Consider the following 19,680-nt stretch of genomic DNA (forward strand, 5'->3'; position numbering starts at 1 on the left):
AACGAGGAAAACAGCGCCTAAATTAAACCCCGCCCCCTTCCAGCTTTGACCAATGACGTTTCGGCTAGTTTCCCGCCTTCCTCTAATTTCCCGCCAAACTAATGTCCTTTCATGTGGCTGCCCGGTGGGGGCAGGAAAGCACGATCCACCTCTGAAAGCTGCCTCACTGAAAGTTTTTACATTAAATAGTTATGAATGCGTTATGTGATAAAGTTTTGGCTTAAAATGCATTTTAGTCTATTTCAGCGGAGGGATACGTGCAGGGCGTTGTGAGGCAAAATTGTCCACAAGATCTATGACTCTTTTACCATCATCACCATTACATATAACATCTCAGAAGACCATTGTTGACTCACTGGTGGTTTCGATAGTAAATAAAATGGCTATATTTGTGCTGTAGACATGGCGACCCCTGGTTCCTATCACCACCACTGTAAAGACATCTGAGTCTCTACAATCAACCATTTCACACCAAACCACTCTGTTCACATTTCAATGACTACATTTTTAAAAAGTCAGTTAAACAGTAGTTAACACTGGTGTTCATACAGCATTTCTTGTTTTGAATATACAAAGTTAGCTCCAGTAATGCGCAATATCCTATTGTGTCTACAGAAGTTTGTGCTTTTTTATGGGATTTGTAAGTTTACAGTCAAAATTTAATCTTCTCTTTTTAAATCTTAAAACATTTTTTATTTTTAAATTAATTACATGATGTTATTTACATTAATGCAATGCTATTTTGCTATGTAGTGATATCTTTCCCCAGGTTGCTCTAACTATTAAAGAAATACAACATACCAGTGAGCGTGAATATAAATTGTACATATCGCTGTTATCGGAAGAAAACCTTGTATCTCCAGAAAACGTTGCATGACGCTCTGCTCAAATGATGCAGGGGTCCAAATAGAAATTATAGTTATCATCCTTAAGGTGTCTACAGGGTGGAATACTGTAAATGCATACTCCAATATCTTGAGCATTTTAAATATCACAGCAATGTTTCTCTTCCTATTTAAATATACTGTTTTCAGACATTAATACAGTTGAGACCATAAGTTTACATACACCTTAGCCACATTCATTTAGACTCATTTAGATTTTTTATAGTTCCTGACATGTAATCCTTGTCCGCATGGTCAGTTAGGATCACCACTATATTTTAAGAATGTGAAATGTCATAATAATACCAAAGACAGTGATATATTTCAGCTTTTATTTCTTTCATCACATCCCCAGTGGCTCAGGAGTTCACGTACATATGGTTAGTATTTGGTAGCATTGCCTTTAAATTGCTTGGGTCAAACCTTTCGGGCAGCCTTTCACAAGCTTCTCAAATAAGTTGCTGGAGTTTTGTCCCATTCCTCCTGACAGAATGGGTGTGACTGAGTCAGGTTTGGAGGCCTCCTTGCTCACGCAAACTTTAACTTTCTGGCTGATGTTTTGAGATGTTGCTTCAATATCTCCACATAATTTTCCTTCCTCAGAATGCCAACTATTTCGTGAAGTGCACCAATCCCACCTGGAGCAAAGCACCCCCCACCACATGATGCTGCCACCACCATGCTTCAAGTTTGGAAAGGTGTTCTTTGGCTTGCAAGCCTCCCCCTTTTTCCTCCATAAATAATGATGGTTATTATGGTCAAACAGTTCTGTTTTTGTTTCATCAGACCAGAGAACATTTCTCCAAGAATCTTTGTCCCCATGTGCAGCTGCAAACTGTAACAGCTTTTAAGGTCGGTTTTGGAGCATTGGCTTCTTCCTTGTCAAGTGGCCTTTCAGGTCATGTTGATATAGAACATTTTACTGTCGATATAGACACTTTTGTACCTGTTTCCTTCAGCATCCTCACAAGGTCGTTTGCTGTCGTTCTTGGATTGATTTGCATTTTTCTCACCAAAGTACACTCATCTCTAGGAGACAGAACGCATCTCCTTTCTGAACAGTCTGATGGCTATGTGGTCCCATGGTGTTTAAACTCGCATATTATCATTTGAACAGATAAACGTGGTACCTTCAGGCGTTCGGAAATAGCTCCCGAAGGATGTACCAGACATGTGGAGGTCCACAGTTCCAGTATGGTGAAAATGACCCATAAAACACAAGAAATATTTAAGCGCAATTTAACCTCATTCTGCAGGCCCCCTAGTGGCCATTACGTCAGCGCAACAGAAATCAACATGTATATTTGTAATAAAGCAACAATCAGAGGTGAAAGAGGAGGGATGAGAACCCCTTGCAGTAAAAAACAATTCACATCTCTCAACAAAACCAGTCGTGCTGAGATAAAACGGAGAGCAACTGCAGCTTCCTTGGTATCAAAACTTGTGTACAAACTGGAATAACAATAAAAACAGCACTTAAATACACATTCATAAACAATGACTGGCTTGTGCACCAACAAATAAGACGCTTCAGATTTTATAAATATCATACACATTTCCATCTAAATAAATCAGCATTACTGAAGAATAAACACACTGAGGGACCTCCAAAACAGGCTGAAACTGCATTTTATGGATATGGTTAATATGCTCTTGCCAAATAACCCCCACTACGGACACTTCCCAAGACTTTTTACAAATATTGACATATATTGTCAACCGTATTTGGTGTGCCCCTTGTAGATATCTTGATCATTCTGAAGCCACACACAAAAACACAGGTGACTTGTCCTCGATGTTTATTAAACACAAAAATGTCCATTTCATTGTTGTAACTCAATAAAAAGAGACAAGTTCTGTAACAGAATATTGTGTAGCGACTGTGCAATTTTGGTCTCCAACAATACTGTTCACAATCTCCTGCTGGTTGCAAAACAAGGAACAAAATCCATCCTGGAATAAAATACTAGTCTTGTTCATGTAGCAATACAGCTTATTTAAAAACTTCATGTGGTGTCATTTATTAAAAATATTGATAGCCCATGTAAATGTTCTCTAGAGAAGTGATATACAACAAGAGTCGTGGTTGTTGTGACTGAAATGTTGAAACGACTTTTTAAATAGCAGTTTTCCTTATGAAACAGTCAAAATATCTGGGTAGAAATGTAGTTTAAGCCAAAAAAATTAAAGCTGTACATAATGTTAACCCAACAACAGTCTAGAGGTGAAGCGGGCTATTACGGACCATTGATCGACGCTGCGTCCTCTGTACAACAATGATCTGTTAGCTTAAGAAGTGGTTTCATTCCGTCTTGCACACATGAACACACACATCCTCTCAATCACTCACCTTTGACAATTCTTAGCTTCTTTTTCTCCCCCCATCCCCTCAACTCTTGTGAGAAATACACTAATAAACTCTGCCCTGTATAATCGGAGACATGATGACTGCACAATTTCAAAAAAATAAGCTGAAATGAGATAAATTTAAAAGAATCCTCGACTTCCTTCTCTAACATCAGTCTTTTTCCTCTCTCTTCTGTACTTAACTGATTCATATTAGCAAAAAGTAGTGCCTTCGTATATGTATCCGCATACTGTACACCCTTTTTAAACATTTTGGTAAGAGATCTTACAGAGGACCCATTCTTAAACCCTTCCTGCTAGCTTCCCTGTTGTACATGAATGCACTGAAACAGAAACTGCACAGAAACTAAAGCGATAAACTGAGGAACAACTAATCACCGATAAATTTCACATTTTCAAATGTGTAATTATGTTACATTGATAACTTTTTCCTTTTTATACCCTTCAAGAACCCCTTACCCATTTGCCAAAATGTTCAAGGTCTTATTTTCTTTCTTTATCCCAGAAATTCATAAACTTTCAAAGAATTTTAAGGACCATGGCTTCTCTTAAGCTGCCTCAACTCTTCTACGAAACACAATTGTCAGTTCCCAGTTTTAGTGCTTAAAGGGATAGTGCAACCAAACAGCTAGTTAGAATGCTGACCAAGCAGCACAAGGTCTCATGCATTGTTAGCCACATTAGCACTGGCTGGTCAAACCATCCCTTTAAGGTTGCCATTCTCAAACAGCGACAAGGCCAAGAGCCGCTTTTAAGAAATGGTTCAGCTAAAAATAAGTTGTGCAGAATTTTCCACTTTCCCCAGATGTAGTTGATCAGACAAATGCTGCTTTTTCAGTGTAGCGCTGGAGCTACAAGGACAACTTTGCTAACAAACACTAGAAGTCAACAGTCACCCAAATGTTTTCCGTAAAAACATCCCCACAATGTCTTTGACCTTCACATCTAGGTTTTTCGTCAGAATTCAGCACAACACCTGTCGTCTGAAGTGGCTGACCACAGCATTCAGCTACACAGTGAAGTTTAGTTCATTTAGTTCATTCAGTAACTCTGTCCTAAACCACATCAACAAGTCTGCACAACCTTCAAGACCTGGATGCGGTTTCAAAAGGTTGAGAAAAGTTTAGAGGATGTATTTACAGAAGATTTGGGTCCCTGTATATTCTAGCATTTGACAACAATATTAGCCTCAAAACTCCAGTGCTAAACTAAATAAGAAAAATTTGAACACCAATCGACTACATCTAGGAAACGTGGAAAACTGTCTTAATGAGATTTTTCCCTAAACCATTTCTTTAACTAGCACTGCTGGGAGCATGTAGTGAAAACCACTCTTTAGGACTGTACCAACTGTATTCCTCTCAAAGTTCTCTCACCTATGTCTATATACACGTCACACACACTCTTTCTCCCTATCTCTGCTACTGGTTCAGCAGTTTCTAGGTGACTGTGGTGGAGCTCTGCCCTCTGATCACACACCAGGCCATGAACACATCCCTGCGGGAAAAACGGCAAAGCAAAGAAGACACAGCTCAGTTAGATGGCCAAGAAATGGTCAACAGTACAATGTAAATTAAGTAGGTTTTTGCATGTATGGTGAATTTCATTTACTGTGGATAAAACATCCTTTACAAGTCAAAATTCATTTGCATGGCACACATAAGACTACAGGCATATACCACTACACGTTCTTCCAGAACCTTTGGCACCAGAAAACTGAGACAGTCCTTTTTTCGGTGGCTATCAATCTAGTACCAAAGGTTCCAGTTTTATGATTTTTGATACCTGCTCAAAATTGGTACCAACAGGGTCCAATGGTACTCCAGTGTGTTCTTAAAACTTGCAGCTGAATTTAATTAGCTAATTACAATTGTGAATAGTGAATTATTTACCCTTTCAAAGTTTCTTTGAAAGTTCTCACAATCAACAGAAAAAAAGTAAGCTTTCTTCGATTCATGTGAGTGTTGTGAGAGCAGAAAAGAGCACTATCGCTTCATGTCGCTCAATTAGTGTTAAGCTGGCAATCTAGTGTAGCCAATAAGTTGAGCTACCGAGCAATTAAAGAAGCTGTAGAGCCAAATTAGATGCTTTAGGATTGTACTATTACAATGGCATAAAATTACCAAAAAGACAATTTAATGTAGTGTGTTGTGATCAAGACTAATCCCTAAGACATGTTAATGTATGTGGAAAATAAATGTGATTCTGAGAGCGTGATGGTGGCAGGTGAGAGGGGTCTTGTGCCCGTACTTGCAGTGCGTGGCCACACACTCGTTGCTGCAATATTCTCTGTCCCAGTCTTTGCTCTCTATTGGTGGGTTATTGCAGCCTGCTCGTACGCACACGGCGGGACCTGCTGGAGGAGCTACCTCAGGTGCCGGAGATCCATTGAGCTCCACCTCCATCTGAGAGAAAGAAAGAGGCATGAGAGATTGTATAACAACAAGCAGGGAAAAGCAGGAAGCAGAACATGAGACAAAACTATAAAAACAATTAAAATAAAAATAAATTAACAAATGCAGCGCAATACCACTTACTAAAACTACTAATATTAAACACTAAAACTAGAATACTTCATGAAACTAAAGTGTAATGGAACATCCCAGACCTATTTTAGGGATGCATGAGGATACTGTAATGAGCTGTATTTTATGGTGTGTTGGGACTGTCCTCACAAGCTTGTAAATAAGCTTGGAAAACTGCCATGTCACCAAATCATAACTTCTGGCTTTTTGCATTCAGATGGTTATTGGCAATCTGTGAACTGAATCATGTGAACAATATGAATCTGCATGGACCAACCGGCTTGGTCTACTGTGTTCACATGGTATCAGATAATGTGCTGGCTGGTCATACGTCACAACTTTTAATTTAAGCAACACAAGCTGCCTTCCAACAGACCTTTCTGGTTCACCACTGGTATTTAGAATTCGTCAGACTTTTGATAAACTTAGAAATTCGTGAGTTTAAAAAGACTGTCTGAAGGCACCATTAGATCTGTCCTGTCCAGTCTTACCCCTTCCTCTCCTTCTGCTGTCACTATGGCAGCCGGCTGCGCCACCTCCACTGCCACCGCCGGGGTGGCTGAGACTGGTGCCCCCTCGGCCGTTGTCACAATGATGGGAGTGGCCACGTCCGTTTGCACAGGGGCGGGGACTATCTTGATCTGCAGAGGGGGTGGAGGTGCTGTGGTGACAGTGGCAGTAACTTGGCCAGCTCCACCCCCACCACGAGGTTTGGCCAGGAGGGGTGGCGGGGCAGGGGAATGTACCATTTGCTGGAGGCGTGGGGGTGGAGGGGTGTTCTGCATCTGCTGGAGGGGAGGAGGCTGGCGCGCTGAAGCGGCAGCCGCGGCCTGAAGCTGCTGCTTGGGGATGATTATCTTGGTGACAGTGGGCGGAGTCGGAGTGGCACTCGCTGCCGCAGCGCTGGCGGCTGGCTTGTAAGCTCCCGTGCGAGACCGCGTGGTGACTTGCGGCAGGTCGATAATGATGTTGGACGTGCAGATGTTGGTGATAGTGTTGTTGTCGGGTGCGTGCTGTGGAATTCGGCTGGAACGTGTTGGCGGCTGTGCAGGTGGTGGAGGCTCTGGTGTGGCCACAGCAGCAGGAGCAGCAGGGGGAGAAGGGGGCGTGTCCAGCACCTCAATGGTGGGCTATAAAAACAATAATGAGAGACTGTAACCAAAGGAGCACTGTATCTGTCTTAAATCACAGTACATTCAAAATTATCACCCAATTCATACGTCATCCTTGGTGTTAGGACACAGCACATTTTACATGCGTTAGAAACGGTCTGACAGCATGTTACCTGAGAAAGCTGATTGGCTCTGTAAGCTGCCAGTGCTTTAAGGTACTCCTTCTTAGCAGCTTCAGTCTTCCTCTTGTAAACCTAGAGCAGAAATGCATATGATGGGATATAAAACAGTAAGTGTAAGCAACTAGGAGACATGACCGAATCTTTGAACATGTCGGCATTAGTGGTGTAAATGCGATGCATATGATTCAAACCACAATTTGTTTCTTTATTTGTCTCGCTGACAGACAGCGCAGCAATGTTTGGTGCCAACTCGCCCCTACTTCTGACCGCATTCAAACAAGAACAAAGGCAATAAGTTGGATTCAATAAGCTAATAATAACCTGGGCAAGGCACGGTTCATTACAATGGACAGCAGGACATCTCAAGTTGTTCTACCAGCCACTATTTTGATAACAGGAAAACTTAAAACCAGCTATATTTATTTCACCTTATGTTTATATTTAATATGCTTGCTGTTTACATTTTTTACATTCGTAGATTGGTACAACTGTTCAGCAGGTTGATGTGTTTTTTTTTTCAGACTTAGCAGATTAATGATTATAAGAATCTAACTATTTAAACCTTTGATAAGCGTTAACTACAGCTATTTATTACAGTTTTGTTGTGCAAGTTTCCCTGTACCTGTTTCTGCTCCTCTCCCAAACTGTCCCACATTGAGGCCACGATCTTCGACACTTCACCAAAAGTAGCGTTGGGATTCTGGCCCTTGATGGCTGCTTGCGTGTCTCGGAAAAACAAGGCATAGGCCGACACAGGTTTCTGGGGCTCGTTGGGGTCTTTTTTCTTCTTTCCTTTCTTGGCCCCACCCCCTCCTCCAGCCACACCTCTCCGTGCCAGCGTGGGTGGGGCCACAGCCACAGAGGTGGCAGGCTGCTCCGCGAGAGAGGGCGAGAGAGAGATGACACCAGGAGAGACAGAGAGAGAGACAGGGGAGTCCACCAGCACGCTCTTCTGAGCCAGACGGGGCCGGAGAGGGGGAGGCAAAGAGACAGAAAGACAGACAGAGAGAGAGAGGAAGGACAGGAGTGGGTGTGGAGGAATGACAGATTAGTTTCCATAACAATTCAGATACACATTTACAATCTGTGACCAGAATCAGCAAGATACAGTACATAGAATTGACTAACGTTGCAACTAAAAATCATTTCTATAGCAGACACAGTTGATTAACTGACTTAGGAATCATTAAATCTTCTGAAGCTTCATGAATTTCGCCACCATGAATTTCGTGTTTGACAAATAAATTTAGTTACTTATAAAACCGGCAAACCAGTTGAAAAGCTTATGACCCATCTTGCTCCCTTCTGTTGCTCCTTAGAAACATATCGCAAGTAATGATACCCATTACGTGAGGCAGGCTGACATCAAAATATGAGAATGGGAAGATCTGGGAATGCATGCACACTAAAATACGACCACATCCAAACATTTAAAGCTTATGTTCTTGAAATATTTTGTTTCACACTACATTACATTGTGCCATACCATATTTTATAGCATATTTATTAAAGATGCATCAGTGCTGATACCGGTGTCGGGCCGATACGGCGCTCATACTCCTAAAAATTCACTGATAGCAACATTCCGATACCCGCTGATACCTTGTGACGTAAGCAGTGTCTGCACTGCCGCACTAATGAAAAAACAATTGAAGCTGCCATTAAAGACGGCTCTGCTCACAAAGATTTTGGTGGTGGGACACAAAGCCTTCAGTCACTTTAAACATTCTGCCTCGATATGTTCCCACCAGGAATACAGTGTGATTTCAGCCCATTTTAAAACACACACAAACACAATCACGTCCTCAAAATGGGTGGAGAAACTGTTTGACTGAACAGAAAAACTAAATATAAACATTAATATAGTAATTTTTTTTGTAACACAGGATGTAGAGAGGCCGTACTGTTCTACCATGTATATCCATGCCTGTTTTTCAGTACTGTTTTTTTAGCAGTGCAGTACAAGTAAGCAGCACTGCTGAATCTCATTTTCTCAGCATGTTTGCTCAGTACTCGGTGCACTTTATTTGAAACTGTCCACAGACAGAGCTGTCTGTACAGGCTGTGTTTCACGTCAATCAGAACAAGCATTTCCATACAGTGCGAGTGTCTAAATCGTACACATTTCTAAAAGCGCACAGCATGTCTGGCTTTACAGGACATTAAACTACAGCTCAACCAGCCAAACAAAAGACTCCAAAAAGACATAAAACTCTACATGTATGCTCCTCGGATGCGTTAGCTTCAGATGTGAGACTGTTGTTGAAAAAAAACAGATGAGGATCAAAACTATGAAACATACTTTACTTACAGCTGTTACTGAAAATCACATCAAATCTGTAACCACACAATGTATGAATTAGAAAACAATGTGCGTGAATCCTAAAACACAACAGAAACCTATGATTAAACTAAATAAAACGTTTCCCCTTCAGAAAAGCACACGTAAAAATCATCTTAAGAAACCTGAACTTCTCTTAGTATTTCGCGCTGAAACAAGAAACGGACAGACTCACTCTTCTGAAGTCATCCATGTCGTCATCCTGGAGTGATTCAGACGGTGAGCCAGTGGCTGATAGTGGCTGGTCAGGTGACTGTGAGCGTGTCAGAATGGTCCCTCCTCCTAGACTGAGACCGAGCTGAGCGCTGAGCTCCGACTGGTCAATAGTGGTCAGCTGGTTGTGTCCTAGTAGGCTATGGTTCATGTCCGTTAGTGGAACATCAATGGTCATGGGGGAAGAGCTGCTGAATTGAGAACCAATAGGATGGCCAAGATCCTGGAATAGAACAACTACAATTTCAGTTCGGGTACCGGATTGTTTCTCACATCGAAGGCAATTAGCTGTTTTTTTAATCGGCAGTCGTGTACAAATTGCAGTATTCGGCCATACTGACATTGTATAAGGTCATATGGTTGAGGCAGCAATAATCTAATTTCAAACCTATAAATGTCACAGATCAGATTTTAAAACATATGTAAACTATCAGAAACATCGGACATGAGCGAAAAAACAGAATTAAGCAGTAAGACTTGTAATGTGAATGTAAGCTTAAAGTAGCACTAAGAGCAGCAAACTTCAGACACCAAATGTGGCTGATAGAATATGTTTGGGATGAGGGGAAAAGTCAGTAAAAAAAAGTACAGTTTTTAATGAAACTTTTCTTCAAAAATACAGTAGCGTCACACAAACATATACATATATATACATACATATTTCAGATGTAAACAAAGTCATTCAGAGTGGTTTGGAGTGAAATCCGCTCCGTTCTAGAGAGTCAAACAAGTGGTGGTGATAGGAACCGGACTTCCACCTCTAAAAAAGCTCCCTCACGGAGAGTTACTAAATGAAATGATTAAGAATACACTGCCTTTCTCCAACGTGCACTTACCATTCCCAGTGTCGATCCCAACATAGGACCCCCTCCCTGCTGGCTCATCAGGCTAAGGTGTTCCAGGGCCTGCGATGGAGGGTTCACGAAGGTTGAGGCAAAAGAGGGATCGTCGCCCTCGACGACGGCATTGCCAGGGACGCTTGAGGAAGGGCCACCGTCGCCCAGCTCTCCGAAGTGCGACACAACATCAGAGACGCTGAGAGCAGGGTCAGGGTCCAGTGATATGGGTGGGATTTCAAACTCCTCATCGCCCAAACTGGGTGTATGGAATGTCTGCAGAAGAAGGACTCACTGATGAAATTCTGAGGCCGACTCAGTTCAATGAACACACGTAACTCGTCAGGTAAGAGCTGAACCTGGTTCAGCACTCTTACATTCCTACAAGGACTTTTGAGACTTAAGAATGCAAAAAAACATCCACCACCGAACTAAAGATTAAACAGAATACACAAACAAATGACAGGAATCTCAATGTGTAAGACAAAACCTCATAATGTGGCAACAATTAAGGAACGCTAGGTCTGTTCAAAGCTCTGCCACGCTAACAAATGTAAACGGCACATTTCGGTCCTAATTCAAGCTTTGCATCTCTTTAAGTCAAGCTGAAATTCAGTCTAAAGGAGGACAACACAAACATGGACAGAAAGAAGCACCTGGATCTGAAGGGAGTATGTGGAGGGGAGAGCTACCTCGGAGGAGGACAGGAAAGGATGTCCCTCTTCACTTATAGCTAAGTAGTTGTCGCTTCCTCCAGGGAACTGCACACAAAAACAGAAACAAAATGAACAGTGTGAGACATTCAAGGCATACCAGACATGCATTTCTGTAATAGTGTTTTAGCGCAATTTGTGAAAAACTAAAGCAGCAAACTTCAGACACCAAATGTGCCTTGGCTGATGTTTGGGATGAGAGGAAAGGTCAGTAAAAAAAAGTACATTTTTTAATGAAACTTTGCTTCAAAACTACAGTAGCCTCACACAAACCAATCACGTTTCTCAGTGACATCAGCCGCCCAGCCAAATACATGAACATCTAGAGGTCACTGAGGAAATACTAGGAGTTTCCTGATGTAAACTATTTAAAAAACTGTACAGCCTGTACTTATAAACAATCGTTCAAGACAACTTATTTTACATCTTAAGAGAGAACTCCACCAATTTCTTAAAAAGATTCAACATAATTAAATATTTCAGATGTAAACAAAGTCATTCAGAGTGGTTTGCTGTGAAATCCGCTCCGTTCTAGAGAGTCAAACAAGTGATGGTGATAGGAACCAGACGTCCACCTTAGAGTTACTAAATGAAATGGTTAAGAATACACTGCCTGATGTCTGAGACGTTGTCTTATGACAGCAGTTCTGTGATGAAGTTTTGGCCTCAAATGTCTTGCTAATCCATTCATGGTGGAGAAACACTTGAAGGGTGTTCTTACAGTAAACAGTTCACATAGTAAACTTATTTTTTCACACTTATGACTATTATACCACCATCAACATCACATATAAAAAGACCAAAAAGACCCCCGGTTCCTATCACCACCACTGTAAAACTCTACAATGAACCATTTTACACTCAAACACTCTGAATGACCTCTTAACCATTCAATTATGCAGAAATTTTCAAAACTCGGTGAAATCCCCCTTTGAAACTCCAGATGTTCACCTTCTGAACCGTGTCAAATCCGTTAAAAGCCTGAGGGTCCAGAAACTCCGGATCGCCCGGCTGGCCGGCTCCGTCCGTCAAATCCGAGTAAAAATTCAGATCCATTTCGAGTCACGGATCCCAGCTCTGACAGCCTGAGCTCACAACCGGGGTCTAGAGTAGACTATTTTAGCGGTAGGGGTGGCAAAGGGGGTCCAGCTCGGTGGGTTTAACGCCCCTCAGCCTTCACTCCTGACCCAAAAATAACTCCCAGCAGCCCGGAGTCTCTCTCAGCCCTCAGCCTGACTCACACTGCGGTACCGGGCAGCTAACGGCTGAGCGAACTCCGCTCCCTAAACCCCTCACAGGGTCACGGAGGAAACCGCGAAAACAGCCAACCGTTCCAACAAAGCCTTAAACGCGAAGCCAGACGTTCACATCCGCGGGAGAAGCGCCGAGAGCCGGCCGGACCGGAGAGCCGCGCTAACCGCACCGAGTTAGCTCGCTGCTAACGTGGAAGGCGACGGCGTGTAGCTAACGTTCACCTGCACCGATATGAATGACGGACACATGGAGGACAAACAGCGGCACGCTAACGTGTTCAAACGCCTTCTAGGCATACAATAAGGCGCAGACTATAAATGAGAATATAAAAATATATTAACTAAATAAAGAGCTGGTGGTCTGTCGGTATTTTTCCCCCTTTCACTACTGTGGACTGGATTCGCCATCGAATCGGTTCTTTGCAATGATTCAATTGAGCCGATTCACAAGACAATCGACCTTTGCATCTGTGTTTGTGTGTGTGTGTATATACATATATATATATATATATATATATATATATATATATATATATATATATATATATATATATATATATATATATATATATGGTCGGGAGAAAACCTTGTATCTCCAAAATGGTAATTTCACAGGAGAAGGAAAAAACATAGTTTACTCTTAATGTAAGTCAATGGAACCAGACTTTTTTCCGAGTCATTTTATGTCATTTCTTTTGGTCCATTCATTGTGAAATTTACACACAATGTAAAGAACAACAGGTATTTTCAAATTATGTCAAAAACTGAAAACCGTCAAAAATAGAGGTACAAGGTTTTCTTCTGACAACAGCTATATATATATATATATATATATATATATATATATATATATATATATATATACATACACACAAACACACACACACACGCACGCACGCACATATTACCATGTTTGATAAATGATAGGGACTTTTATTGTAGAGGCAGCACTACTTCTTCCCCCCTGGGGCTATGTGAGATACAGCACCACAAATTAAATAACTTTAAAAAGTTCTCCTTAAATTCCAGCAGCACTGCTGTGTCTGATCCACTCATACCAGCGCAACACACACTAACACACCACCACCACGTCAGTGTTACTGCAGTTCTGAGAACGATAGTACCTGCTCTGTGGTGGTCCTGTGGGGGTCCTGACCATTGAAGAACAGGGTAAATAAAGCTTTACATAAAATAAGTAAAACAAGTGTCTGGCACTGCAGATCAGAGGCAAGTGTTGCCAAAAAAGTAAAGCAAGTCTATATACACAGATTATTTATTATAATAGGCTTGTAGTTCAACTAAAAATATAAATAAACACACATGACTCGGTCGGGCGGAGAAACTGTAACCTGTCTTTGATGAACAGTGTCTCTGAATTCGCTTACAGTCGCTCTCTCGACTGGATGAATCAATGAATCGCTGAATCGGATGTTCGACTCATTGAAGCGGACAGTTCGACAGAGTCGGCTCATTAAGCTGAATCCGACGTCCCATCAGAGCGGTGTGCGTGCGTCACAGGCGACTCAATCGAGGCCCGATATAATATAAAGGAGTGGGATTTCAGGGTTTTTTTGGCGCTGCAAAGGGGTGATTTCACGTTCCTAGACTTCATAATGGTGTCCAGCGTACTGTTCACAAGTGCGTTGCCAAAAGGGATATAAATGAATCATACAATACGAGTCATATTCTCAGAGGCACCGCACATTCTTCCCACAGTCTCACGGCCCTTTAGTGTGGAGCACAGACACACTGATTACCAGAGCAAATCATGTCAGAGGGGAACTCCACCAATTTTCAAAATTTCTCCATATTTAAATGGTTGAGATATCGACAAAATCTCTCAGAGTGGTTTGGTGTGAAATGCTTCGTTCTACAGAAACTTAGGAACCATAAGCTTAGAGCCTCTAAAAGCTCCCTCGCAGAAATGTCTGAATCCATTGATGGCAGAGGGACATCATAACACTTTTTTCAGATTTTCCACTATTTTCCTACCATCAACATTACATATATACACTCAGAAGATGTGAAGGTGGGTTTGGATAGTAAATAAAATGTCTATATTGGTGCTGTAGACGTTGTGACCCCTGGTTCCTATCACCACCACTGTAATGTCTCAACCGCTGAATTATGCAGAAATTTTGAAAAATCAGTGGAATTCCCCTTTAATGGTGTTACGGCCGTCGGGCAGCTAGAAGCGTTCTTAAAATCGCACTGGCCTTGAAAACAGAGCGCAGAACATATGAAATATTTCTACTAGATGAGGGTAAAACTAAACATCCTGTTAATCCCTTCACTGCAACCTGTCGTGTCTCGCACTGTGAGCCAAAGTGTTCCACTTAATGAACGTTAACATGAGTAACAGTACTCAGAAGTTATCCTTTAACCAGGTCAGCCTTCCTTGTCTAACGCTGGATTAATCGCATTTCCTTCTCAAAGCAGAAAGGCACCACATTCACTTCTCACTCGTCTACTGTGGTCGCACTGTCTTCACAAAATGCGGCTCCTCCTTTACTGAAACCTCTAGATTATGTACATCGTGCCTCAAAAAAGAGCGATTCCACCGATTTGTCAAAAATTCTGCATAAATCATCAAAATGTAAACAAAGTCCATTCTGAGCGGTTTGGTGTGAAATGCTCTGTTCTAGAGAAACTTACCGAGTCAGAATTGTTCACAGTGGTGGTGATGGGAACCAGATGTCCACCTCTAAAAGCTCCCTCACAGAAAGTTACTACATGTAAAAGTTACAAATACATTCCCTGATGCCTGAGATACTCTTGTATGATAGCAATAAGATAAAGGTTTGATCTGAAACATATTTTTGTTTTGTTGGTAGAGAGGTATATGCAGTGCACTGTAAGGCAAAATAGTATAGAGAGAAAATTTTTACACATCACAACCCCCTGGTTCCTATCAACACCACTGTAAAGAAATCTTAGTTTCTCTAAAAGGAACCATTTCACACCAATCCACTCTGAATGACAGGAACTGCACAGAAATTTGGGTGGAATTCCACTTAGCTACAAGTGAGTTTCTTGCTCTTTGCAGTAAAGAGGGACACATTTCTTCACGTAAAGTTTTCTTCAATACTGTAGCGTTTATCACTGAACCTTCAGGTCTGTGTTTTGATGACCAGACTACAATGGTCTGAAATGGCCTTTTGGTACTTCTGCCAGCTTTTTACATGTTTAAATCCACTCTGAAGTTCTGCTAATGTTATTCATCAGTTTTCCTTCTTGTTTTATCCAAATCAGGGCCTGTACTAAAAATTAAACTCGGGAGTTTTGAAGGTTTTACACAGTGTTACATCAATAACCTACATAAAAGCGACTCTTTATTAGAGATGGCATATGGGCATCAGGCCAAATCGGCAGTGTGATGTCAGCTGTGTGTGTCTTCCTACTGGGTAGGTAGTGTAGCTTATCTTGAAGGGACATTATGGGCAAAAGGAAAACGTAACCATCCTTACAGCTGTACACACGCCTACTTGCCTCTCACAGCAGTGCCACAGTAGCTTCTAAAGTGAGTTTTCCTGGTTTAAAGACAAGGAAAGCTCCCTTCTGATGATGTGTCCTGAAGGCAGAAGTAACTACAAGTGTTTCGGAACAGCCTGTTTAATTAAGTGCGTTTCTGCTATCTGGCTAATTCTTCAACTGAGTTATTCAGTTGACAAAGTGAACAGTCTGGACACCGTTTGAGGTTAGTGCTACATCAGCAATGCCAGCAGACGTAATTATTATACTCTAGATGCCACTTTATTTATACATCCACAAATATTTCATACTGCACAACTGTTAACGTTGTTGTTGTTGTCGTTTACAGTACAGTCACTCTGTTCATTCACTGGACGTGACATGCACCACTGCACTGTCAACTGCATAGTATTTATGCGATTTTACTACTTATTTTAGTGTATTTTATTATTTATCTTCACTTCTTCTATTTATGCACTTCTAAATACCGCATGGCAATACTTTCGCTTGTGTTTTGCTCTTTACTGTACTTTCACTGCTGCACTACAGAATACGACCAAACCTAACAGATAACATTAAGTGATAGTTTTAGACCAGAACACCCCTTTAAATGAAGTGCTTCAATTAAAAACGACTCATTTTAAAGCTTATAAGTTTTTACAGAAAACATGGGATGATACTTAAGGTTTCAACATCAGTATCGGAACAATTGGAATGAAGAAGTGGTATCGCTATCGCGCCGTCTCTGCTCGGTTCAGGAATCAGACACATCAAACCCATAACCGTTAAACACCACCTGTCTGTTTCTTTCAGGAAACAGACGTCTTGACTGCTTTCCATCTACCACAAACGCAGGAGAGAACATGAACCAAAGGTCTTAAAAGAGCCTAAAGGTGTAAAATTCTCAGAGCCCCTAAGGTGACATGGTGATTATTTTTAAAAAGGTGTGGCAACAAATTATTATACTGAGGCCACAAAGTACTGTATTGAGGCCACAGATTAATATATATATTTAATATATATATATATTATTATGAGAAATTTAACTTGTTGCCTCAATATATTATTATGTAATCTCAGTATACAAATTTGTGGCCTCAACATATTAATTATAGTGAGGTGACGTTATTATTTTTAATAAGGTGTGGCTAGAAATTATAACAGTGAGGCCACAAATTAAAATATAAAAGCCAATAATGAATATATTGAGGCCACAAATTACTGTATGGAGGCTGTAAGTTATGAGAAACTTGCTGCCTCAATGTACTACTCTGTAATCTCAATATACTAATTTGTGGCCCTAATATATTAAGTAAGGTGTAATTATTTTTAATAAAGTGTGGCCACAAATCAATATACTGAGGGTACAATTTACTATCTTGAGGCCACAAATAAATATATGAGAATATATAAACGAATATACTGAAGCCAGAAATTTTTTTATTGAGGCCATAAGTTATGAGAAACTTGCTGCCTCGATATATTATTCTGTAATCTCAATATACTAATTCCTGGCCTCAATACAGTAATTATAGTAAAATGGCCTGATTATTTTTATTAAGTTGTAGCCACAAATTACAATATCGAGGCCAACAATGAACATATTGAGGCCATAAATGACTTCATGGGGGCCACAAGTTATGAGAAACTTAATTCGTGGCCTCAATAAATTACATTGTAATCTCAGTAAACTAATTTAAAGCCTCAGTATAGTAACCCATACCAGTGTAATATTTGTGACCTCGAAATATTAATTCGTGGCCACGCCTTATTAAAACATAATTACCATGTCACCCTGGGGGCTCCGTATAGAAGGAAATAAAAGGGTAAAACTTTGATTAGAGACATATAATTAAAAAAACGTGATATTGTGATGAAAACGACGACGTGTTAGGGCGGTTAGCTCGTTACTTTAGCTAGCATAAGTTAGCCATGAGCACTAAGTTGTCCTCTTGCTGACCGGCACTCTGTCAAAGTTAGAAAGAATTAAGTGCGACGAAAGTGACCCAAACAAGAACTGGTTCGACGTCCAAGTGGGGAAGTTCAAGACAAAACGCCGACGAAAGCGTGTAAACAAATGAAGGAGCCATTCATTTCTGACTAGCTGCTAACGCTGCTAACGCTACAAAGGAGGAAGTTGTTGGTGCGGCAGCTCCGCCGGTGGCTTTTATGAAGACTCCGGATTGCAACACCGGAGAAAAAGGGCTGTAAGAGTGTGAATGGAGGAGCAGGGGGGTGGACGAGGCGGCTAAGACGGACGAAGTATTCAGACGGCTCTTCTAGACGTCTCTTCTTACCTCCATACTCGCCCTGAACTCGGCACGGTTTCTGTCCTGTGACTCCGATCAAAGCGACTCTCACAGGAAACAAAAACACTCGCTCAGCACACACTCACAACATGGCACCGGCTAGTGCGCTTCACAGAGGAAATGACGAACCGGCCAAACCAGCGACAGAAAACGAGCTCGCCTGTGGCCCGGATTAAGCCCAAGACCAGTCTTAATAAGCTTTTGTAGCTGTAAATCACCGCAGGCATCGCAGTTTAGCGCAACACCAGCGTTAAAGCGAGAAACCGGTCCACACTGTCAGAGGCCGCGCTCCAATACGCGCACTTGTCCACTAGCTAACTAGGGCGCTTAGAGCTGGAGTGTTGTGGCTGCGTTCCAATATGCGTACTTCAGTTTGAACACAGTAAAGGTTTGTGCCAGGGATGGGCGATGCCACCCATTTACTTTTCTGTTTCTGTGCGATACCAATTAATACTAAGGATCCCGATATTAATGAGTGTGTTTATATGCACTTAATAATCCAATAATAACCTATTTTTGGCAGTTATCTGATTATTCAAGCGGTCATCTAAACAGCATACTCTGATTTCTCAGATCCGATTAAGGCCGAGAAATCCGATAAGGAGAGCTGGACTTTAGTTCAGTAATGACAGATTTTAATGTTGTTCATCTTCTGGATGATGAACATTTATATTTTTCCGCTAAAGTGATTCGATGTTTAAAAAAAATCAAGCCATATGATTTTTGAGTTTTACGTCACGTCTTATTCTGTGGGTTTATTGGCTGGTTGCAAAGCAGAAATCCGATTACTGTCTGACTAATGTCAACCCAGTTTCCCATTATATGTTTACGCAAGTGCATGTAAACTCTAATGGATTAATGAAAAAATCTGATTTTCTGCATGTATCGGATTGGGAAGTGTGTAAACGCACTCAATGAAAACCTACATTTCTACATTTGGACATCCAAAATTATAAATGAAAGCCTGTGCATTAATGCTGAGTCCAATGTGGCTCGGATGTGGGAAGTCGTAGCTCAGAATTGCGTCAATTTTATTTAACCAATCTTTGCTACCAAAAAGGGGGTAAAAGGGCGCCTTCGTAAGAGTGGGTATTGTTAGCATTAGGCTAGCCAGCTAATGTCAGTGACATGAATGATAACTAACATTCGTGAAGCATTTGCCTTCTCAAAACAGTGAACTTTATGGTCAGTGTTATAGATTTACCTACTACTGACTGATCTAAAGCAAATATCATTTAAAAGCAGAGCAGTGGTTCTTTATTATTACTGATGGTGTGATCAGCCGATTTAACGTCATGTTCTGAGCTCAAGGACCAACATAGAACACCATTCCTACTTCCCGAGTACGGATTTCCCATTTTGGGTGTGTTTCTTTGTTGAAGTTCAGAAATTCCAAGTTAGCTTCAGTCAAACACTGCGTAGGGTTAAAGGGCCAAAATGAAAAACCTCTCCATCGCTACGTAAACATGCCTAT

The 19,680-nt window shown here is 41.2% G+C and overlaps 1 protein-coding gene across 6 annotated transcripts; it reads right to left on the reverse strand.

The window, feature by feature from the left end:
• Positions 1–1,202: 1,202 nt before the first annotated feature.
• Positions 1,203–18,458, reverse strand: tox4b (TOX high mobility group box family member 4 b). Of its 6 annotated transcripts, none has more exons than XM_036564086.1 (9): positions 18,195–18,458; positions 11,153–11,221; positions 10,461–10,736; positions 9,587–9,847; positions 7,693–8,022; positions 7,062–7,142; positions 6,268–6,906; positions 5,502–5,656; positions 1,203–4,748 (listed from the first exon to the last, which is right to left on the reverse strand). In XM_036564086.1, the coding sequence occupies exons 1-9, from the start codon at positions 18,198–18,200 to the stop codon at positions 4,691–4,693; spliced, it is 1,875 nt and encodes a 624-aa protein (XP_036419979.1). In that variant the 5' UTR covers positions 18,201–18,458; the 3' UTR covers positions 1,203–4,690. The 6 variants fall into 6 exon arrangements, with proteins under 6 accessions (XP_036419979.1, XP_036419978.1, XP_036419977.1 ...); XM_036564085.1 differs by having other exon boundaries at positions 11,117–11,221; positions 18,195–18,454; XM_036564084.1 differs by lacking the exon at positions 18,195–18,458 and adding an exon at positions 12,125–12,829 and having other exon boundaries at positions 7,693–8,019.
• Between the last annotated feature and the right edge of the window lie 1,222 nt (positions 18,459–19,680).

Source organism: Colossoma macropomum, unplaced genomic scaffold, assembly GCF_904425465.1.
Source record: "Colossoma macropomum unplaced genomic scaffold, Colossoma_macropomum, whole genome shotgun sequence".
Lineage (NCBI taxonomy): Eukaryota > Metazoa > Chordata > Actinopteri > Characiformes > Serrasalmidae > Colossoma > Colossoma macropomum.

Coding starts and splice junctions, on each gene's coding strand:
- tox4b (XM_036564081.1), bottom strand. CDS start 12,229: ATGGATCTGAATTTTTACTCGGATTTGACGGACGGAGCCGGCCAGCCG. Junction 10,737..11,116: donor CATACTCCCTTCAGATCCAG/GTGCTTCTTTCT, acceptor CTTCTTCTGCAG/ACATTCCATACACCCAGTTT. Junction 6,907..7,061: donor GAGCCAATCAGCTTTCTCAG/GTAACATGCTGT, acceptor TTGTTTTTATAG/CCCACCATTGAGGTGCTGGA.